Source organism: Cucurbita maxima, unplaced genomic scaffold (genome assembly GCF_002738345.1).
Source record: "Cucurbita maxima cultivar Rimu unplaced genomic scaffold, Cmax_1.0 Cma_Scf00028, whole genome shotgun sequence".
Taxonomy (NCBI): Eukaryota; Viridiplantae; Streptophyta; class Magnoliopsida; order Cucurbitales; family Cucurbitaceae; genus Cucurbita; species Cucurbita maxima.
Genome location: NW_019272044.1, coordinates 985,626 through 1,007,664, shown reverse-complemented (window position 1 = coordinate 1,007,664; position 22,039 = coordinate 985,626). Strand labels below are relative to the sequence as shown.

The following is a 22,039-nucleotide window of genomic DNA, read 5'->3' as shown; positions in this document are numbered from 1 at the left end:
TAAGATTGTAAGTCAACTGAGTTCGCACAAATTAATTTCGAAGATGAAATTAAAGCATTGTTTTTTATGTCATCTTTACCCGAGTCGTGGGATACTATTGTTGCCGCGTTTAGCAGTTTCTAAGAATCTAAGAAACTAAAGTTCAATGAAATTCGGGATGTAGTTCTCAGCGAAAGTATTGCAAACGAGAAATTGGAGATTCATCTGGTGGTGTTCTCAGTGTTGCCCAAAGGGGAAGAAGTAAATCGAAGAGTCCAAACAAGGGTTGATCAAAATCAAAGAATAGTGAAAAATTTTCATACAGACCAAACGTAACGTGTTGGGGTTGGGGAGAAAATGGTCACTTTCAGGCAGATTGTATAAGACCAAAGAGGAATAAAATTCAAAAATTAGAGAATGACGATGATTTTATAAATTCAGCAAAATCCATTGGGATGCTCTAATCCTCACCATGGACAGTTTGATTGAATCCTAGATTTTGTATTTAGGTGCATCTATTCATTCGTCTCCAAATAAAGAGTTGTTTTAGAATCTCAAGTCTGGAAGGTGTATCTTGCTGACAAAGATTTGGAGATTGATGGAAAAGAGAGTGTCTGCATAAAAATTCGATAGGAAATCAGTGGGCATTAAAGTATGTCAGATATATTTCTGGTCTCAAGAACATGATCTTTATTGGTCAGTTGGACAGCACAGATTGTGCAACAGAGTTTGGAAAGAGTTTGTGGAAGGTTATAAAGGGTGATATGGTGGTAGCACATAGCACAAAATCTGGAACCTTATACACCATTGCAGGGTGTATGAACATGGTTATTGTTTCTGAGAGAGTTTCAAATTCAAGTCAATGACACAATAGACTTGAACATATGAGCACCAAAGGAATGAAGATGTTATCTGCGAAAGGAGTTTTGGAAAACCTGAATTCTGTTGATATAAGTCCTTGTGAGAGTTGCGTTATGAGTAAACATAAACAAGTCAGTTTCACAATGGCTACTGAAGAACTGAAGAAAATGCTTTGAAAATGGTCCATACAGACGTTTGAAGACCATCTTCAGTTCCATCACTTAGAGGATCAAAGTTCTACGTCACCTTAATCGATGATTTCAGTAGGAAGATAAGGATTTATTTCCTGAAACACAAGTTAAATGTGTTTGCCACCTTCAAGAAGTGGAAAGCTGAAGTTGAAAATTAGACCAGCTTAAAGATCAAATGCATTTGGTCTGACAATGGAGGACGGTACGAAAAATCAGAATTTAAAACATTTAGTGCAGACGAGGGAATTAGATTAATGAGGATAGTTTATAGTAAGGCAAGACAAAATGAAGTTAAAGAAAGGATAAACAGAACATTGAATGAGCGAGCAAGAAGCATGAGGATTTATTATGGACTACCAAAGACCTTTTAAGGTGATGCTGCGAACACAGTAGCCTATTTGATCAATAGAGGGTCATCAGTACCTTTGAAGTTCAAATTGCCGGAAGAAGTATGGATATGAAAAGAACTCAAGTACTCTCACTTGAGAACTTTTAGCTGTACTGAGTATGTTCGTGTTGATCTAGAGAAGAGTGACAAGCTTGATGTTAAGCTTGTGAAGTGCTACCTCATAGGCTATGGTTCTGATGTGTTCGAGGATAAGTGTTGGGATGACAAGAACCGAAAAGTTCTGGGACACTATAGCATGACTTTTGATGAAATGTCTTGTACAAGGACAAAGAGAAGAATGGTTTCGGGACAACGAAGCAGGTGGAAGTTGAGGTTGTTGCAGAACAATTCACTAAGTGATGTTGTAGCAGATACTCAAAAAACTTCTGAGACTGTTACTCATGAACCAGAGGTGGAGCAAGTGACACCTGAGCAGGTGTTGAAAAGATCATCCAGAGCTACCAGAGTACCAGATAGGTATGTACCTTCATTACAATATATGTTGTTGACTGATGAAGGGGAACCAAAGCCCTTTGATGATGCCCTACAGCTGGAGGATACAACCACAGGAAACAAGGCATGGATGATGAGATGAGTTGGATGTCTGGACTTCAGAATTGTATTTCTCCTTCAACTATTGAGGTTGAGTACATGGCAATAGCTAAAGCTGGAAAGGAGATGATATAGATGATAGACTATCAAGAAAAATTGGGCAAGAAGCAGCACGAGAAGATTCTTTATACAGATAACCAGAATGTCATATAATTGGTAAGGAACCTAGTCTATCATTCAAAGACAAAACACTAAAAGACGATACAATTTCACTTGCAAGTTAGTAGAAGATGGAGATGTGTTTAGAGAAAATAGAGGGCGCAAAGAATCCAACAAACATGTTACAAAATGTGTTGATGTTGGAATATTGGTATGGTGCAGTGAAGATTCTGATAATCGTTTGGGAAAGAAATTATCGGTTGACTAGATCTACCATATATATATATATATATATAATAGATAGTTATATTTGGTAAAACTATATATATAACCCACAGTGCTTCAGCTTTAGTTGGGTTGAATTTTTTGAAAATTTAAAATTTGGGATTCACTGGTTTACACTTTTTTTATTGGGTCAACCCAACCAACCTGGGGATATAACTTTATCAATATTTGATATTTGAGTTTTAGGAGGATTTAGTTATTAATGTAACTTTTGCCGGTAAGAATATGGTATCTCTCTATAAAATTGTATTGAGTATTACAAGAAAGATATTTGCATGACTCTTGGTTGATTGATTTGAGAACAAAGATGAATCTACCATCAAACTAACCCAAAAAAAACTTCAAAAACTTGTAGAACTCAAGCTAGCTCAAGTCATTCATTCAATCTCTACACAGCAACATCAGAACTTTGTACATCCAACTTTGCAGCATCTTCTACAACGCTGCTGTTTTCGGGCATCGGCATTGGCATCGGCAAGTTATGCTTCGGAAGTTGCTTGTTGTCGTGTTGTTGCTGCAGATTAAGGGATGTGTAAGCAGACATTCCACCGAGAGCTGTGATCGCCCCACAAATGCTCACGAACCCGGGATCCGACCTGAAAACAAAATAACTTCCCAGCAGAAGCACACAAGTCTTGAACTGTCCCAGAACAACATGAGATGTTGCAGAGGTTGCACTGCACAAATTTGAACAACACTGCTATTGAAGTAAGAAGAGGCGTATCGAAACTCAAAAGATTAACACAAACCCAATGTAACAGCTCAAGCTCACTGCTAGCATATATTGTCCTGACTTTCCCTTCCGGGCTTCCTCTCAAAGTTTTGTCTACTTTGAGTTTTCCCTTTTGAGCTTCCTCTCAAAATTTTAAAATACGTCTACTAGGGAGAGGTTTTCACACCCTTAAGGAATGTTTCGTTTCCCTCTCCAACCAATATAGGATCTCACACTCAACTACATTCCTTGTGATTAAAGACTGATCCATGCTCTTCTAGTTGATGTGACATCCCACCAGAATCAACATGTTTTTCAACTTTTACGAGTTTAAGAGCTAGACAGACATAACGATTTAGTTCAAGCACTCTAGGAAGAGGTTTCTACATCTTTATAAAGAATGCTTCGTTTCCCTTTCCAACTGATGTGAGATCTCACAGTCAACCACATTCCTTGTGATTAAAGACTAATCCATGCTCTTCTAGTTGATGTGACATCCCACCAAAATCAACATGTTTTTCAACTTTTACGAGTTTAAGAGCTAAACAGATGTAACGATCGAGTTCAAGTGCTCTACGGAGAAGTTTCCACACCCTTATAAGGAATGCTTCATTCTCCTCTCCAACTGATGTAGGATCTCACACTCAGACTGATATGATGCCCTTCTAGCTAGTTGATGTGACATCCCACCAAAATCACAGGTTTTTCAACTTTTACGAATTTAAGAGCTAAACAAACGTAACGATCGAGTTCAAGCACTCTAGAGAGAGGTTTCCACATCCTAATAAGTAATGTTTCGTTCCCCTATCCAACTGACGTGGGATCTCACACTCAGACTGATCTGATGCCCTTCTAGCTAGTTGATGTGACTTCCCACCATAATCAACAGGTTTTTCAACTTTTACGAGTTCAAGAGCTAAACAAACACAACGATCGAGTTCAAGCACTACGAAAAGAAGAACACGAAAAAAGACCAGGGAAAAAGTAATGTTATGAGGGGTTTAGTCTCACCCTAGTGCCAAAGCTCCAGACCATTGCAAGAGAAAACCAAGCAGAGCTGATATCAAAATAGCAGTTGAACTACTGAGATCCCATCTAAAAGACAGAACTCCTGGTGGATCCAGCCAAGGCATGAGAGCAAGTAAGAAAAATATTGTAATTGGAGTAGTTTTCCACATCAACCTAACACACCACAAGTTTACTGCATTGGTTCCTCAATGGTTGAATCAAATTCATTGCAAAGTAACAAGAGCTTACGCTAACGCCGTCCAACTCGCTTGCTGCTGCAGATTCGACCACAAAATCTTGTTTATAGCACTTGGGATTATCCAAGAAATCGCAACCAAAGCGCCGAACAGGTTGAACTCTAAATCCGTTACCGTCGCGATTGCCACGCCAACAGAGACAACAGACAAAGCCAAAACCTACACAAAACATGTCTGTGTCTGAAAACACATTATCATAACTAACAACAAAGGAAGTAGAAGTGTCATTGTTCTGGAACCTTTTTAAATGAAATGGTCTTCTTGAAAAGTATGAACTCTGAGAAAACAATGGTGGGAGTTACTGCAATCTTAGCCATCTGATAGAATCCAACACTGCACATAGAATTCAATGTAAGATATCAAGATAACACCCTCGTCCCCATCCCCGTCCCCTGCCTGACCGACGTGTCGTAAAGGAAAAGAAAAGGGAAACCGAGCGGGAAACCTGTTGTGCTTGAGACTAGTATTGGCAAGACCTGAAGCAAAAGCCATGACAACACCTAAGGAGAAAATGGAAGAGAAGGGAGTGGTTTTGCTAGGAGGAGAAACAGGAAGCAAAGAAAGTGCCTTGAAAATTGCTAGTAGAAACCAGGCAACGGTATAATGGATTAATGTAAGGAATATTGGGAAGTTAAATCCAACTCTTCCCATAACCTACAAAACAGCAAAACACAGCTGAAAATAATAAGCATAAAGAACATATGAACACTTTCAGCTCATCAAATGTAACATTTCTTACTAATTTGTTTGCCATAATGATTCCAACAGCAACCATGAAATTGAATGTCATCGCCACGACCGGACCGCAGTATCGTTGCTGTTGGCGTTTCGCTCCGTCTGAAGTTCGTAGTTCGTTATAGAGCGAACCTCTAATTTCTTCGAGCGCTCGGCCTGCGGATTTATAGAATATGAGAGGTTCTGTACATAAAACATGGATAACAAGACCAATGATCAATAGGAAACAGGCAACAATCTCATATTTTTACTACATTCAATATAAGAATCTGCAGACCTTAGAACAATTCAACAGATCAACAATAAGAAGCAAAACAAAATCAATAAGAATCATGAATTCCCCGTATCCAAACCGATGAATGTAAAAACTAGCGAATATTGTCTTCTTTGGACTTTCCTTTTCGGGTTTTCCCTCAGGGTTTTTAAAACGCGTCTGCTAGGGTGTGAAAAGAATGTTTCGTCCTCCCGAATCAATGTGGGATCTCACAATCCACTCCCCTTCAGCGCCTAGCATCCTAGCTGGCACTCGTTCCCTTCTCCCATCGACGTCGGACCCCCCAAATCCACCCCTTTGGGGCCAGTGTCCTTGCTGGCACACTGCCTCATGTTCACCCCCCTTCGGGGTTCAGCCTCCTTGCTAGCACATCGCTCGGTGTCTAGCTCTGATACCATTTGTAATAGCCAAAGCACAGCGCTAGAAGATATTGTCCTCTTTGGGCTTTCACTTTCGGGCTTCTCACGCTAGGGAGAGGTTTCCACACTCTATTAAAGAATGTTGCATCCTCTCCAACCGATGTGGGATCTCACAATCCACCCCCCTTAAGCACCCAGCGTCCTCGCTGGCACTCGTTCCCTTTTCTCATCGATGCGGGACCCCCATCCCCCCTTTGGGCCCAGCGTCTTTGTTGGCACACCGCCTCGTGTTCACCCCCCTTTGGGGCTCAGCCTCCTCGCTAGCACATCGCCCCGTGTGTGGCTCTAATACCATTTGTAACGGCTCAAGCCCACCACCAGCAAATATTGTTCTCTTTGGACTTTTTCTTTCCGGTTTTCCCTCAAAGTTTTTAAAATGCAGTCTACTGAAGAGAGGTTTCCACACCCTTATAAACAATGTTTCGTCCTCCCCCAACCAATGCAGGTTATCACACTCTACCTATCATTTGGGTTTATATACATCTTCAAATTGTATCTGGGATCCAAAATTTAACGATTGATCAAGAGCAGGAAAAAAAAACACAACCCCAGACGCCAGAAATCACAAAAATAAGCAGAGAATCAAACGAATCCTTTGAATGGAAAAGAAAATGAACCAAAAAGGATTGAAAAAATCTACCAGCTTCTCCTGCATCGCTGTCTTTTCGTTTGATAAACTTTCTTGAATCTCTATCCAACAAGGAATCAAGAAGCCCCATTTCTCTCCAAATAGAAATCTATATTGAAATCACAAAGGGAAGGAAGAAATGGAGCAGCAACAATGGCTATGATAATCTATGGAAATGGAAGATGGGGATAAATGTTGAGAGAAAATCATTGGGGAAGAAAGAGAGTCTGTTTAAAGATGATTGGGGAAATTTACCCAACAATCAAAACAAACAAGAAAGGAATGCATTGATTTGGTTGTGTGTTTTTAAAGATGATTTTGATTTATGTGGATTTATGGTGGTGGGGTCCTATGGTAGATGCCACTTGGCAGGTTTTGAGACGTACACGTGTGCGTATAAAATCTGAAACCGACACTGGCTGTTTACGGAGAAATTAAGGTTTCATGATTCTATGTAAGGTAGAAAAGGTCAATGTCCTAAACACACTAACCACTTGCTTCTCATTAATGTCTAAAACTATTGTTATTATGGCAACCCATTGCCTAATATCTGCATTTTTTTTATTACAAGAGATTTAAGATTTGAGAATCTATTCTTTAAAAAAAAAAAAAAAAAAATCTGGGAGATTGGGTAATACTTATTCTAAAACTATTTGTTTATACTGTAATAATATTCTTTGTTTTTCTTTTCATTTTCGGATTTCTATCTAAATGACCCGGGACGTAATCCAGGACGTGAAGAATAAAACAAATGATTTTTTTTTTCCTTGCTTGATTTTGGAATGTTCTAAAAATTTTATCTATTCCAGGTAAAAAATAACAAGTCATTGACAGAAACGGAAAGAGAGGGATTCAAACCCTCGATACAAAAAACTCGTACAACGGATTAGCAATCGGACACTTTAGTACACTTAGCCATTAATTACTATGATACATAGTATAAAAAATAGAAAATGAAGGCTTGAAAAGAGCCCTTCTATCTCTCTTTATTCTTTATCTCTTTTTATTATCTTTATCTACCCTTTAATTATATGAATATATAATTATATCGATATATATAATTGACCTAGTCAGTAACTAGTAGAGCTTTTTTTGTTACAATGAATCGTAGATAAAATTATTGATTTTATTCGAAAACATAAAATAAAATGAACGGTCAATGTTCAAATCTTCGTACTTCATATTTATTAGATTAAAATAATGATGATGCAATATATTTATTACATATATTAACAAATGCTTTCAAAATGAGTGCTAAGCTTTGAAAACTGTTTTTAAATTTTTTTTTTTTTTTTTTTTTTTGTAAAAGAGAACCAAGCCAAAAATCAAAATGAAATAGTTAGAACAAAATAGAAGGGGTAACCGTTCAAGCTCATTGTTAGTAGATATTGTTCACTGGGCGTTCCCTTTTGGGCTTCCTCTCATGCCTCTTATAAGGTTTCACATCTTTATAAAAAAATGTTTCATTCTCCTAATCGATGTGAGATCTCACAATCCTCCCTAACATCCTTGCTAACACTTGTTCCCTTTTCCAATTAATGTGAGAACCCCCAATCCACCCACTTTTGGGACCTAGCGTTCCTGAGAAGTCTGAAAAGAAAAACTTAAAAAGACACTTGAACTGTTACATATGTATGTTTGTTTTTTTTACTTTCTAATAACGGATTCCTTGATCATTATGGAAATTGAAGAATTCTTTCTGGTGGAAGAGATGTATGAAAATGTTAAGGGATGAGACATAGGACTGCTTAACCACCAATTGGGTAAGTAACTTGAAAAGCAACGAACACCAACCTCAAGAATGATGATGAATCTTCTATTTCAATACACAACTGAATCCTAGCCAGAAGCTTGTTGCATAAGGCAATCACAATCCAACTAATTAATGAAAAAAACCCATTTAAGTAAATAGCAGATGATGTCATTTGAACTGAATTGTTTCTCCTTTGCACTAGAATGTAATTGTTGCAATAAGCATGATTGATTTACAACTAAACAAAAGAAATCCAGAAAACATTCTACATTTGGTCAATGGGTTTTTTATGGCAGAGATTTTGCTCTAGGCAACTATTTTCCTTCCTGATAGCATCCAGATCAGCTTGTAGTTTGTTAAAATCTAAACTTCGGGATGCTGAGGCCGCTATCTTCTTCTCGTATTCTGCAGTTTCTCTTCTTAATCTATCCGTAGACAGGATTTTGTTCGAGATCTCTCCGAAATTCTCATGGATACTAGTCAGGAGTTTGTGTGCTTTCTTGCCTATGCCTTCTTTTTTTGCTTCCCTACACAGGATATGAATCTGTTCAGCTAGTTTTCTAAGCAAGATAAAAGGTCAATTTTTTTCGGTCGAGTATGAAACATAAATGAGGGGCAAGATATGGGACGCTATTACTACATCATTGTCAACCAACTGATTAATACCACTTAAAGCAATGATGTAATAGTTCTGTTTCAGTTCTCACTAGTTCTATGGTGCATACCTGAGAACTAGCTCATCCACAATTGCGTAGGTTCTATGGAGGCGTTCTTGAATATTGTTACTTTCTAGCTGAAGCTCTCTAGTTTCTTTAAGGATTCGGTCAATGTCAGCATCTTGTTTCCGACTATTTTTTGTGATCTCCTTCACCCTATCGATGTAGGATCGTCTCGATGCCTGTTTTGGCTGCTTCTTAAGCTCTGTTGAGAGATTATAATTTCCTTCCTCCCTGAAGGATGTGTGACAATATTTGAGGAAAAATCAATATCGTTAGACATAAGCAAGAGATAATAACAAGCCAACAGGACGCCCCACTGCTTATAAATTTTTGCGTTGCATATCATGTTTAGGAAGTTTTCTTCGAGTTGCCCCACCCACCCAAAAAGTAAAAATGATGAAAGGTGTCAAGATTACAAGAGAAACAGGGTAGTGACTTTTGAATATAAATGCTAACATAACACGCAATAGATCCCCATAAACTCTCCACAAAGGTACAGATTACTCTTTGATACAGTAACATCAAATTTAATATGACAAACCCACCCACCCCAAAAGGAAAAGACCTAATTATGATATCACTTTATATAAAGACAGGTTGATAATGATTTTCAAAACCTAGCTTTCTCAAGAAACCACAAATGATTAAGAAGTAATTAAGGTATTGATAATTGATAGTAAGTTCCGGATGATTTTTATTAAAAAAGTTTAATTGGAGAACTTCTTCCGTATGCAGTTTTGGAACAGAAACCAATTAAGTACTTCCTCTTGAGATACTAAGTGCTTTCAAGGACTATTACAATTTTTAAGAGCACTTATATTTGTGTAACAAAATAGTGGGCAACACTTGTTTACAAAAGGGCCGAATCCTGGCATATATGAGAGCTTTAGCTGTCAACTCAACATGGTGCAGCGAATGAGGACTAGTGCTACGGGGGAGTGTTAAAATATATCACTAGCCCAATAGGGTTAAGCCCAATAGTTGTATGAGCCCATTGTCTATGTATTTTAGAAAAATGGTTTAGGTATTTTAGGAATAAATTGTTAGATATTTTAGGAATAAATTGTCTACCCTCTGCTAAATACTCCTCCACCCTACCAACGTCTTCATCAAAAGAAATTCAAAGCACAGAGTGCAAGTAGTTTCTATAGAGTGTCATCTAATCTCTTCTCAATTGGTGTTAATAAAGAGTTCAAGTGAACTCGCCCAACTCTATTCAACAAAATTTTGGAAAGTGATTTTGATCAGCTGAAAGCACTTTTCACCCTACAAAAGTAATCCAAAATTCATTCTAAACCTAAGACTAAGGAGGGTATCTCCAAATTACTTCGCATCTAAAACATCAGTTTCCTGTGACAATAGTTTCATTTTGAAAAATATAACTAGATATACTGAGAATATTTCATAGATTTCAGTAAGGATTCATATTCACTTCCTATTTAATATTCAAAGAAGTAGCATACCGCCTCCTGATTTCCGACTCGATGAGCTGCTTTTCCAATTCAAACTCTCTCAATTTTTGCAGCTTTTCTGGAGCCTTCGGATTACTTGCACATAGTGATTCTTGAAGATTTCGCCTTTTATTTTCCAAAAGCTCCTTCTCTGCATCCCTGTAGAGTTCAATGATAAAGAAAAAGTAAATGAAATCTATATATTTGTATTAGGACTCAACTTCTCTTTGAAATTGGGTTTTTAAATTAAAAATGCAGAAGCAGTATAAAAATTAATCCAGATATCAAACTAAAACGATGACCCACCACCCCGACTTCGCTGCAAGAAGATTCAGCTTTCTAGAACTGATTTGCTCCTCCAGTTCCTGAAGATGGACTTCAATCGAGCGATTATCATCAAATACAATTCCAGTCGCTGCCTTCAACCTTTCTAACTCGACAAGAAGATGCTCTAATTCAGAAGCCTTTGTACTGACCTCTTCCAATGGTCTGATCTCTTGATCCTGAAATTTCTCAGCCTCAATTCTCATTTAAAACAAGAATAGAAGATATACAATATTCTTTATATCATCTGATCAAATAACCTTTTCCCAAGGGGCTGACCATTTCATTCTTTTCTCTTATACACAACAGATTTTAATAATTGTTTGAAGTTAGGAGCCATAAGAAGAACTTACTTCATCATTCTTTTGAATGTAAGAACTAACTTCATGTCTGGAAATTGATACTTGTCCATTATTCCCTTGCACTGCAACTGATTCATTTCCTGAAACCTCAGACTGATATTTGGGAGCATTAACAAGGTTATCAACCATAGCTGTTTCACCGGAATCAGATAATCGACCGACAATGGAATCTGAAGATTTTGTCTCTTCAGCAATAATATTAAGATCGGAAAGTTTGTTCTCAACCTTCTGATGGGTAAAAACGGAATCAGCAGTGTCGATAGCGTCTGATTGGCCCGACACATAGTGGCATTTGAGAGTGTCAGCTTTCGTTTCTTTTCTACCATCACCATCTTCCAAAACCTTGGATTTTCCATCAGAAACTTCAGGAAGTCTCTCCACCAAGAATCTTATCAACTTATACAAGTCCTCTTCAGATGGATACAAGAACTGTTGTAAGCAACACATGTAGTCTGTTTCTAAGTACAACAGCAAATGGATATCCGAAACAAATGCCTTAGCTTTTGCTAATGTCCAAAAAGTTATGTGGTCAAAAGAAATACAGACGTCAGCTATAAATTTGTGACTCTCCTTTTAAACACATCCTATTTAGTTCCTAGACACTGAAAAGTTTCCAGTACTCATAAACTTTAGGGTATACTTTGATCACCATTAATAGAAACAGAACGCTCACAATGCATGTCTACAAAAATCGAGTAAATTCATAAATGAACCAAATATAAACAACAACAGAATCAGTATGTTCGTACTTGCAAACAGATTTCTCGCAATCGCCCAAAATTTTCCGAAATTCAAGCAGACAGAAAAGGGGACATACCTTGTGGAAGCTCATATCTCCTATGTAACCCAGATCCTTAATAGCGGAAGCGATTTCAGTACATATCTTGAACTGATCAGCGACGGAGTCCGGCAGAGAAGTGGCGTAGGGGATTTGAGTTTGGCCATGTATTCGATTCAAGACTTGAGCACAGATCGAGAACAAAAGCGGAGGAGTTAATTTCCGAATCGAGGAAACATCTGGAGGGACTGAAACACCAGATTTTTGGAGGGAATTCAGTAGGATTTCCTGAGATTCCTCCATTGCCGCTGTTCGTATTTTTACAGTTTCCCTTGTCGCTTCAGACTTCTGACGGGGAAAATGGATTCGTTACACAAGAACGAAATAATTTTGGAGGCTAAATTAATAATAATAAAAAAAAAAATCTAAACAAATACCCAATAGGTTAAATTAATTAAAACAAACACTTAAAAACTTTTAAAAAATTTAAAAATATATCCGTTCTATTAATACCATCCAATTTTTTAAAAATGTTCATAAATACATTTATCATGAGTACGTAGAATAGATGATATTAGTAAGATACTTTAATGATTTACTTGTTCATTACCTTGAATCAGGTCGAATCTATGATATTTTGGTTTGTTATCAAATCTATGATTTCATGGTTTATTACAATGTAATCTTCATTATACACTTCTCATGTTGACCCATATATCAATTTTTTTAAAAATGGAGTAAAAAGAGTTGAATTCATAATATAGATTTTTTTTTCTCTGAATGAATATTGAGAATTAAGATTTAAAATAGAGAGTTTAGAGATTTTAATATATACAGTGTGATAAATAATTTGAAAAGAAATAAGAAATGGTTAGACCATTAATAAGTGAGCCTAACGAGTAATCAATCGATCCATGTATGTCATAAACCAAAACGAAGTTCATCAATTATATTCATCTAGATCGAACATTTTCGTATTTAAGGTGAAACACTCTTTTTTATGTCTCCCGTTGTCAACTTCATATATGAAATGTTCGCCTTAGTCGTTCTCTATAAACTATTTTCAGAATACTTTTTTTAATTTTCGTAACGAGGGTCGAAAGTTCATAGGGTTGGCATGGAGAGTTAGAAAAATCCGGAATATGATGGCACTTTATGTGTGTAAAATGGAAGCAAAACAGTAATAAAAATGAAGCATGGGAAGGCTGTGGGTCACCAAGCAGCATCCTGCCATTGATGTGTAGGCAAGTTTTGGGTCTGATACAGTTGAAAAACCTCTCCCATTAATTCCATACTTATTTCACATTCCAAAACACTTCTCTTCTTAATCTTCTCCCTCTCTTTCTCTCTCTAAACAACATGGAAATTAGGAGAGAGGATGAAATTCAAGACATTCCCTCACCCATGCAAATTACAACCAAAAACATCCCCTCTGAGGTTAACATTCAAATTGAGACTTGTGATGCCAATCGGACTTCCCCGCTTCCGATTTTTCTCAAGGTAAAGATTTCGTCTACACGGGTTTCTCATAAATAATGTCGTTCTTTGTTTTAGGATCTCGTGACGATAACCTTAAACTCTCGTACTACTTTTTTCAGTTTGAAGATGTGGAATACAAAGTGAAGAACAAGCAAGGCTCCACCAAGAATAATCCATTGAAGGCAGTGATATCAAGGGTTGGCTCACAAGGTAGGATGGAGCAAGACAGCTACAAGAAGATTCTAAAGGGAATAACAGGAAGGGTTGGGCCAGGGGAAATACTTGCTTTGATGGGCGCTTCAGGCAGTGGAAAAACAACGCTATTGAAAGTGATTGGAGGAAGATTACTTGAAAATGTCAAAGGAAATATTACATATAATGACATTTCATACACTACTGCCCTTAAAAGAAGGTCACTTTCTCTGTTTATAAAGCAAACAAGTGCCTAATGTTGTTCTAAGTCCTAACCTCTTAGCCACTCTTTGGTAACAGGATTGGCTTTGTGACTCAAGACGACGTGTTGTTCCCACAATTGACAGTCGAAGAAACCTTACTCGTCTCTGCGTTTCTTCGTCTACCAAACAGTATGAACCGACAGCAAAAGTACGAGAGAGTCAACATGATAGTGAAGGAGCTAGGACTTGAAAGGTGTGTGTGTGTGTGTGTGTTATGGTAGCTAGTGAGGTTCCATTCTTCAATTTTGACTCTTAAATGATGGTTTTCTTGTAGATGTCGCAACACAAAGATTGGTGGTAATTTTGGTAAAGGAATATCAGGAGGAGAAAGAAAGAGAACAAGCATAGGCTATGAAGTTCTTATCGATCCTTCACTTTTATTACTCGACGAACCGACTTCTGGCCTTGACTCGAACTCCGCAAATAAGCTTCTTCTTGTTCTCAAAGGACTTGCCAAGGTACCATTAGGAAATTTTGAAGTACAAATATGGTTATATCTTGAGATTAAACATGATACTCCACAGGCCGGACGGACAATAATCACTACCATACACCAGCCATCAAGCAGAATGTTTCACATGTTTGACAAACTCTTGCTGATATCAGAAGGATATCCTGTATACTATGGGAAAGCTAAAGAATCAATGGAATACTTCTCATCTTTGAGATTTACACCACAAATTTCCATGAACCCTGCAGAGTTCTTGCTTGATCTAGCAACGGGACAAGTCGGCGACATAAGTCTTCCCGACGATCTATCGGCATCTCGAGGCTCGCTCGACACAGGCAAATCAATTATCAAGGTGGGTATCTCTTTAGATATTGTCATATTACTTTCAGAGGATTTGTTTTTTCATCCATTTGTCTTTATATGTGTGAATAGTATCTGCAAGTCAAGTACAAAACTCAGTTGGAGGTTCAAGAAAGAACAAAGAATGAAGCTGCAACGGCACCAGAACATCTACAACAAGCTGTACAAGTTGGGAAGGATTGGACAATAAGCTGGTGGGAGCAATTTAGGATTGTTGCAAAAAGAACATTCAAAGAAAGGAGCAAGGATTACTTTGATAAGCTAAGGCTACTTCAAGCTGTTGGAGTTGCACTGTTGTTAGGACTTCTTTGGTGGAAATCCAAGATCGACACTGAACCTCAGTTGCGAGATCAGGTCGTTGTTTCGGTTTTTTACATCATTCAACACAATATCAGTAAACTACCACTAAATCCAAAAGCTTAATCGTGCAACTTTTAACTTGTTTTCAGATTGGCTTATTGTTCTACATTTGCATATTTTGGACATCTTCATCAATCTTTGGAGCAGTGTATGTGTTCCCATTTGAGAAGCTCTATCTAGTGAAAGAACAGAAAGCAGATATGTATCGACTAAGCGTGTACTACGTGAGCAGCACGCTCTGTGACATGATTGCACATGTGCTCTATCCAACACTGTTCATGCTCATTCTATACTTCATGGTTGATTTCAAGAGAACAGTTTCATGTTTCTTGCTAACATTGTTTGCAATACTATTGGTAGCTGTGACAAGCCAGGTGATTGAACTATTACAACATTGTCTTGTTTCATGAATGATTTGTGAACAGGGGAGATTAGATAGACTTAACATCTTCCTTCTATGTGATCAGGGGGCAGGAGAACTGTTTGGAGCTGCAGTTTTGAGTATCAGAAGGGCTGGGATGGTTGCCTCCTTGATACTCATGTTATTTCTTTTAACAGGAGGCTACTATGTACAGGTATCTAATCCCTTCTTTTCTATGTCAAGCATGAAAAATAATAAAACTTAACCAATCAATCTAGATTGTAAATGAACTTCTTAAACAAGTTGTTCCTCTAAACACAACTTTGTTCTCTCGAGAACGATAATATCGATGAAAATATCAGTAAAATGTTGATGTGGATTCATGCGAGAACGGAAGTTGAAAACCCTATTAAGAACCCAGAAAAAAGCTCACAGATTATGTAAACTTTTATACTTTATGGCTGGGTTTGTTGCAGCATATACCAAAGTTCATGCGGTGGATGAAATACCTATCATTCATGTATTATGGGTTCAGACTACTTCTAAAAGTGCAATACTCAGGGGACCAGTCATATGAGTGTCAAAGCACACAAGGCTGCAAGACTTTGCAGTCTTCTGCGTCCTTCGACACGGTCAGCCTCAACAGTGGCTTACAAGAAGTTTGGATTCTACTAGTAATGATCCTCGCCTACAGATTATGTGCCTACTTCTGCTTATATAAAAGAATCAGCCAATCTAATATTTGAACAAAAACATCATTTCCATGTAAAATACGAGGTAAGACGGGTTCTTATGAAACCATTTTAATACTCATTCGTCGTCCAATTGAGAACACAGACTAGAACATTCGAGGCATGTTTAAGTCGCTATGATACGCGGATAAAACAAATGTCCAGTATTTTCGACGTGTTATGATACATACACAGTTGTAGGGTTCACCTCACTCTAGATTTACCTGGTCTTAGATTTTGATAACCATGTTACTTCATGTACTTCTGCAAGAATTTTCGGTGGAAGTCATTCCTAATGGTGTCGTTTATAAAGCGCTTAGGAGTCTTTGTTTCACCACGGGCCTGATTCTTGAACACAACATCATCATCCCATCTGTCTCAAAAGTTACAAGGAAGTTCAATCATCAGAGTGGAATTTCACGTTAGAAGCACCAAATAAACTAGTAATGAAAAATGGCTCAATCAGGCCAACTAACCTTCTTTTGACACTAAAAGAGGCGGGCTGCTCATTAAGCAGAGGATTTCCTCGGAGTAACTCTGCTTCTTTGACTTTAAGCTCTTCCTCCCGCTCTTGTCTTTCCTATACATCATAATGCAGATTAAAGTCACTGAGGAAGCAAAATTCAAACTTGGTTCATTTACTTTTTTAAAGATTTGACCGACACCATTCGAATGATCCCAGTTAGTAATCACTCAACCCGTGGTGCATTCTTCTAAAATCTTAGAGAAAAATAAAGGTCCTGCAAAAGCAGAACTTCACATCATGAAGCTATATGGATGGACAAAAGGCTCACCTTTCGAAGCTTTTCCTCTGCTCTTTCCTTCTTTATTTGTTCCAGCTCAGCCAAAAGCGCTTCAGTATCATCCTCATCATCATCTTCGTCGTCATCATCACTACCATAAAAACAGATATTTCAATACTGAACCCCAAAACAAACTAGATTACCAGGTCTTGGACCAAGGTTCAATCATGAGTAATTGACAAGTGCGAAGAGAAAAGGCTAGGCAACTAATACGTTTAACGGAAAGCCAACTAACATACCTCTCACTGTCACTTTTGATATCCACATCAGAATCGTCAGCATCTAAACTTCGAGGAATAATCCGATCTTCAATATCTCTCTTTCCACCTAATAATCATAAATAAAAAGTGGTGAAGCAAACAATTACTGGATGTGTTATTAAATGAAAGCATACAGGAGCTGATGAATTCACCTTCTAACAGAAGTTGGCTTCCTTTTCTATGTTCTCTATCATCTGCAAATTAAATAAGGGAAACATGACAGACTCATTGCAAACCCATCAGACAACAAAACCGAGAAAAGGATGTTCGACTGATGAAAGGAAAAAACAAAACGAAAAAACTCATTAAACATTTTTCTAAAGAATGGATGTCTTTACCATATGACTTATTCTTTGATGAAAAATGCCTCCTTTCACGATCTTCCAACTCGTCCCTGAGATTCCTCCTTTGCAATTCATCATGGGTATCTTGACCTTCCTTTCTACAAGCATCATTAATGACAAGTAATTACAGACTTAAAAATCTTGGAAGAAAAGGAACAGTGATGTATCCGAGGAAACATAAAACAAAGCAAAATGGGTGCCAATAACAAATATATAATGGAAGCTCAGAAGAACAGGGCTGATATGGCTAATTTGTAATACTAGGTTAAAGCGCCGATTGGGAACTTGTTGATGGCACTCTCTTCTCCTATACGTAGACTTAAAACCCGTTCATAATGTTTGTGGAGGGTGGTTCATTGAATTTTTAAATAGGCCCCTCATGATAAATGTATATAGCAGAAAGAGAGTAAAACTCCCAAGCTGAAGAATATCAAGTAAATTGGGTTGTTGAATACTTCAGAGGAGAGTAAAACTCTCGCCTTATCAAAATTTGCCAATAGAAAGTCAGTAAAAACTAGCCTTCACGATCTGACTCTTCAAGAAGACATACTGTCGAATCAAAAAAAAAAACATATGGAAGAACTTGTGGCTTTTTTATGAGATAAAATATTCCTCGTACTTCCACATGGCCTGCTCTCATATAAGTTCAGAACTTACTAGATGAGATGGCAAGAATCTTATATTTAACTCGCTACTAGAAAAGGAAGGTCGGCTTTCCTTTCTCAATGTTTATCCAAAGGAAAAACTCCCAAATAGATTCTCCAGAACCTTAATTGCTTCATGCTCCTCAAGAACCATTGACGTGGAGAAAATCAGAGGCACGAAACTTTTTGTGCAACAATTAAAGCCTTAGGTAGGTGGTTTACAAAGGAATCCTTTTGAAAGAGTTGGAACATCTTCAAATCTGATTTCTTCTGTTTTTCAATGAACTCAGAAAGAGTGTGAATATCCTTAAACCTGATTTTTTTTATAGTTGCTCCTGAGACTTATATTCAAAATGGATTCATTACAGTTTTCAAAACTCTGAGACTTATCTTCCAAGTGAAAGCCTCAAGCAAGTGCTACCTAAAACCATATCCTCTAATCACTTTGTCTTTATAACAGGCATGCAAATCACAGGTTCTATCTTTATTGCCAATGCAATTGTAAAATATCTACTATCTTCAAAACTAAACTTTTTTTATAACAAGAAACAACTTCTTATTCATAAATGAAAAGAAACAAAAAGTTAAAGGAAACAGGGGAAGAAGGAAAAAAAACAACCAACCAACCAAAACAACCAACCAAGAAAAAAGGCCAAAACAGCAACCGCCAAGAAAGAATTACAAATTAGCTTCCACAAACAATAAGACTGACCAAAAATCACTTTGTACCAAAATCAAAACTATCCCATGATAAAGATCCCAAAAAACCAAAGAAGATGTTCAACTAGAGAAACCAGACAAAAATGACCACCCAGCTGCTCCTAATGCCTTCTGCAGACCAAACAAGAAGGAAGCTGCCACAAATTTAAAAACACTTTGTACCAAAAATCGCCAGGCAGGTATAAACAACCCAAAGAACTTCATCCAGTATACCGAAAATAAGATTTATATGGAAATAAACTCAATCCATCGAATCAAAAACTAAAGAAAAAAACCAACAAAAATTAATAAGGCACTAGAAAAACCACACAGCAGATTAGCCAAGTACTTCAAGAATACATAATCTAAAAAAAAAAAACAAACAAACAAGCTTCAGATAAGGATTCTAGGTTTTTTTCTTTTTCTTTTTCCCCTCCTTTTGAGTACCATGCGTGAGTTCATGGAGATTTGAACCTCCGACCATGAGGGAAGGAGTACATATCAATTACTATTAAGTTATGTCCATTTTGACATTGAGATCCAATGCTTCAATCTCATAAATCTCAAGGTCACAATCCTTTATGAAGGAAGAAAAATAACTTTTATCATTAAACGAACTCTTTGGAGGAGAGTTTGATTCTTTTTTGACATACTTTGGAACTTATCATCTTGACGGAGAAGAAAATAGACACTCACTAGAGAGAGAAAGATTCAACAAACAACAAAAGAATGAAAGAATGAGCTATAAGAGAAGCTCCCAAAGCGGTTGGAGTGCGGTTGGGACTCCAAACACAATTGTCCCTCCTCCCGAACCTAAACTCAACCCCCTCGATCAAAGACAAAAGGATCAGGACATCTTTCCTGTGAGCTATGATATATTTGCTTGGAACGCAAAAGAAAAACCTAACTTTGGAAAGATAACCATTATTCAAACCTATGATTCTATTGGCCTTTCAAACATCACTTGGTGTATCAAGTCAAATATTTTTTTTAACTCTTCTTTAACTTCCATATACACAAATGGAAGAGGTTCTTGTAACTCCTTTAGAACCCCTTCAGTAATTTCTTTCATATCAATAAAAATTTATCTAAAAGGTTAGAAGATAATTACCAGCATGAAGTCATTATCCCTAAAATCAGTTCAAACAATTCATAGGACAAGTGCCCATTGCCCACAATTGTTTGTGGCTAAGCATAAAATGGTCTATAAAAACTAAACCCCTACTTTGTTTCCTTTGGTTTCATTGTTTTTCCTTCTTTTTTTTCCCTTGCGCAGAAAAAGGTAGATAAAACTATTTGAAAATGACAAAACAATTGCTTATAGGTCTCAAAGTGGGTTGACATTTAACCCCTTGATTTTTTATATTTCCATTTTGGAATTATCCCTCCATTTTGTAACGAGTAGAAAAAGAGATTGCCAGTGTAAGGAATTGTTGTGAAGTCCATTGTAGGAACAGTTAGATTCTTTTAGGACAGGATCAATACAGAAAGAAAGCCCAGCCCATGAACTTTCATGACTTAAATTCGCCAGCCTCCACCTCAATGTGTGTGACTGGGAAAATTAATTAGGTATTAAATTGATCATTATCCTTGTGAATAAAAAATAAACGAGGATGAACTGCAGCAGAAGCCCAATTGATTAAAATCGTTCTACGTTTCACATTGGCTGAACACCCAGAGAGATCATAGACAAGGACTCTTTCCCAAAGTTTTGAGTTCAAGCATCAAGTGGAAAGTTTAATATACTAAAAAATTTGTTGTCTCCAGGAGTTCTTGGAATGGACAAAGTTTCTTGAGAATTAGTGGATATGGACTATTAACCAAGTCCACCTCGGCTAAGATCAAGGTAAACTGAATGAAAATTCTGTTCAACAGACCGCATCCACACTAAAACCAACTACAAAAAGATGTAATCATCACCTGAAAAGGTCTACCAGTAAACCAATTCAGTTCTTAGTAATCCAGCTAAAAACTCTACAATCACTAGAAAACTCAACGCATGTCGCAAACAAAACCCTAATGAATTCCTGTATGGATGTGCGAAAATTATCCCTCAGAAGTCACAAGGCACAGACGATTTTAATCAAGCAAGAAAGAGAGACTTGGTACAAAGAACTCCACCAAAGGAAAAGTAAAAGCGCTCTCTGCCCCATCTTCCCAGCACAAGAAACAGCTACATCTCTTAAATACACGCACCTGGGTTTCAAGGTCGTATGAGAAGCAATATCTCTGGATGAATATTTCTGGGATGGGCCGAAAATTCGAGTGCCACCTTGTTCATTTCCACCTTTAGCGGGTGCCCATGTTGGTCGAGCTGCAGTAGTCATCTCTAGATTTTTTCCTCGTCGCCTTGGGCCTTCAAATGCAAAGAAAATTGAAGAAGTTACACTTCAGATTCAGCATATAAAAACGAAACATTTCTATAACGTGAAAAGGGTACCCCACACAAACCAGAGAAAACCCTAGCTCTATAAACTTGATTGGAATCGAATTCAAAGAACAAAAAAGGAAACTTGATGCGCTTGAACACATAAATAAATGAAGGAACATTACAAGATATACCTCAGAAGTCCCCCTTCCAATTGATTGATGATCGGTCTGCGAATTTGTAAGTCAGAACGAAGAAAAATCGTCGTGGGTGAGGGTGAGGTTACGAATCGGGTCCAACGCTCCTAATCCAAATGCCCAATGTCGGTTCCACGGCCGGTAAACCAAATATGAATGCCAACATATATATTAAAAAAAAAAAATCACTAAAAAAGTATTTTATTTAATATTTAATATAAATATCTAAATGTTAAACACCATAATCCAATTATGTAATTAATATCTTTATCTAATTAACTAAGTAACAAGACGAAATAATAACATTTAAATAATTATAATTATATTTTAAGATCCTTTAATTTTTCGATAAATTTGTCTCTAAAATTCTATAACTTAATTTTAAATAGGATTAGTGTAAATAAATTGTATCTCTAATTATTTATTTAAGAAAATATTTTTATGGTTTATAGATTACAAAATATTTTTATGTTTACGAATATAGTCGAGTTACGAAATAGACTAAATTAATAAAAATATTAGTGAACTTTACCCTTTGTCTCAAAACTATCTCTAAAGTTTTAATAATACTTTTAAATTCAACGTTCTAATAGATTTTTACTTTTAGATTTACTTTTGAAACATTTATGAGGAGTCAAATGGTTGATAATTGTCCTAAATCTTTTGGATTCCTAAATACTTTTAAGTAAATT

At 37.0% G+C, this 22,039-nt stretch overlaps 4 protein-coding genes across 11 annotated transcripts; 1 reads left to right on the top strand and 3 right to left on the bottom strand.

Moving 5' to 3' along the window:
* Positions 1 to 2,648: 2,648 nt before the first annotated feature.
* LOC111465043 (nucleotide-sugar uncharacterized transporter 2) lies at positions 2,649 to 6,722 on the bottom strand. 3 transcript variants are annotated; one of them, XM_023109302.1, is made up of 7 exons: positions 6,461 to 6,722; positions 5,132 to 5,310; positions 4,838 to 5,046; positions 4,632 to 4,725; positions 4,385 to 4,551; positions 4,139 to 4,309; positions 2,649 to 3,115 (listed from the first exon to the last, which is right to left on the bottom strand). In XM_023109302.1, exons 1-7 carry the CDS (start codon positions 6,537 to 6,539, stop codon positions 2,992 to 2,994), a joined length of 1,023 nt encoding a protein of 340 aa, XP_022965070.1. In that variant the 5' UTR covers positions 6,540 to 6,722; the 3' UTR covers positions 2,649 to 2,991. The 3 variants fall into 3 exon arrangements, with proteins under 3 accessions (XP_022965070.1, XP_022965068.1, XP_022965069.1); XM_023109300.1 differs by having other exon boundaries at positions 2,649 to 3,092; positions 6,461 to 6,719; XM_023109301.1 differs by having other exon boundaries at positions 2,649 to 3,092; positions 5,132 to 5,283; positions 6,461 to 6,718.
* Positions 6,723 to 8,299: 1,577 nt separating this feature from the next.
* LOC111500292 (coiled-coil domain-containing protein 22) lies at positions 8,300 to 12,219 on the bottom strand. 4 transcript variants are annotated; one of them, XM_023152016.1, is made up of 6 exons: positions 11,875 to 12,219; positions 11,049 to 11,486; positions 10,678 to 10,874; positions 10,384 to 10,530; positions 8,927 to 9,151; positions 8,300 to 8,728 (listed from the first exon to the last, which is right to left on the bottom strand). In XM_023152016.1, exons 1-6 carry the CDS (start codon positions 12,136 to 12,138, stop codon positions 8,467 to 8,469), a joined length of 1,533 nt encoding a protein of 510 aa, XP_023007784.1. In that variant the 5' UTR covers positions 12,139 to 12,219; the 3' UTR covers positions 8,300 to 8,466. The 4 variants fall into 4 exon arrangements, with proteins under 4 accessions (XP_023007784.1, XP_023007785.1, XP_023007786.1 ...); XM_023152017.1 differs by having other exon boundaries at positions 11,049 to 11,600; positions 11,635 to 11,966; XM_023152018.1 differs by having other exon boundaries at positions 11,049 to 11,515; positions 11,875 to 11,962.
* A 975-nt stretch (positions 12,220 to 13,194) lies between these two features.
* LOC111500262 (ABC transporter G family member 26) lies at positions 13,195 to 16,197 on the top strand. Its single transcript, XM_023151972.1, has 9 exons — positions 13,195 to 13,335; positions 13,434 to 13,726; positions 13,807 to 13,962; positions 14,044 to 14,227; positions 14,294 to 14,572; positions 14,653 to 14,934; positions 15,030 to 15,314; positions 15,408 to 15,515; positions 15,778 to 16,197. Exons 1-9 carry the CDS (start codon positions 13,195 to 13,197, stop codon positions 16,045 to 16,047), a joined length of 1,998 nt encoding a protein of 665 aa, XP_023007740.1. The 3' UTR covers positions 16,048 to 16,197.
* LOC111465105 (protein CWC15 homolog) lies at positions 16,080 to 21,497 on the bottom strand. 3 transcript variants are annotated; one of them, XM_023109402.1, is made up of 8 exons: positions 21,336 to 21,497; positions 20,979 to 21,138; positions 17,434 to 17,537; positions 17,248 to 17,289; positions 17,075 to 17,162; positions 16,827 to 16,926; positions 16,509 to 16,612; positions 16,080 to 16,405 (listed from the first exon to the last, which is right to left on the bottom strand). In XM_023109402.1, exons 2-8 carry the CDS (start codon positions 21,107 to 21,109, stop codon positions 16,282 to 16,284), a joined length of 693 nt encoding a protein of 230 aa, XP_022965170.1. In that variant the 5' UTR covers positions 21,110 to 21,138; positions 21,336 to 21,497; the 3' UTR covers positions 16,080 to 16,281. The 3 variants fall into 3 exon arrangements, with proteins under 3 accessions (XP_022965170.1, XP_022965169.1, XP_022965171.1); XM_023109401.1 differs by having other exon boundaries at positions 21,345 to 21,497; XM_023109403.1 differs by lacking the exon at positions 21,336 to 21,497 and adding an exon at positions 21,234 to 21,252.
* Between the last annotated feature and the right edge of the window lie 542 nt (positions 21,498 to 22,039).

Bases quoted from the DNA above. Each gene is read 5' to 3' on its own strand.
- LOC111465043 (XM_023109300.1), bottom strand. From the start codon at position 6,539: ATGGGGCTTCTTGATTCCTTGTTGGATAGAGATTCAAGAAAGTTTATC. The intron at 4,552-4,631 runs GTTCCAGAACAA...TGTTTTGTGTAG, and splicing joins AGACCATTTCATTTAAAAAG to GTTTTGGCTTTGTCTGTTGT. The intron at 3,093-4,138 runs GTGAGACTAAAC...AAATTTGTGCAG, and splicing joins TCTGGAGCTTTGGCACTAGG to TGCAACCTCTGCAACATCTC.
- LOC111500292 (XM_023152016.1), bottom strand. From the start codon at position 12,138: ATGGAGGAATCTCAGGAAATCCTACTGAATTCCCTCCAAAAATCTGGT. The intron at 9,152-10,383 runs GTATGCTACTTC...CACATCCTTCAG, and splicing joins GAGTCGGAAATCAGGAGGCG to GGAGGAAGGAAATTATAATC. The intron at 8,729-8,926 runs GTATGCACCATA...TATCCTGTGTAG, and splicing joins GTGGATGAGCTAGTTCTCAG to GGAAGCAAAAAAAGAAGGCA.
- LOC111500262 (XM_023151972.1), top strand. From the start codon at position 13,195: ATGGAAATTAGGAGAGAGGATGAAATTCAAGACATTCCCTCACCCATG. The intron at 13,963-14,043 runs GTGTGTGTGTGT...GTTTTCTTGTAG, and splicing joins AAGGAGCTAGGACTTGAAAG to ATGTCGCAACACAAAGATTG. The intron at 15,516-15,777 runs GTATCTAATCCC...GGTTTGTTGCAG, and splicing joins CAGGAGGCTACTATGTACAG to CATATACCAAAGTTCATGCG.
- LOC111465105 (XM_023109402.1), bottom strand. From the start codon at position 21,109: ATGACTACTGCAGCTCGACCAACATGGGCACCCGCTAAAGGTGGAAAT. The intron at 16,927-17,074 runs GTATGTTAGTTG...TTTTTATGGTAG, and splicing joins ATCAAAAGTGACAGTGAGAG to TGATGATGACGACGAAGATG. The intron at 16,613-16,826 runs GTGAGCCTTTTG...TATGATGTATAG, and splicing joins CAGAGGAAAAGCTTCGAAAG to GAAAGACAAGAGCGGGAGGA.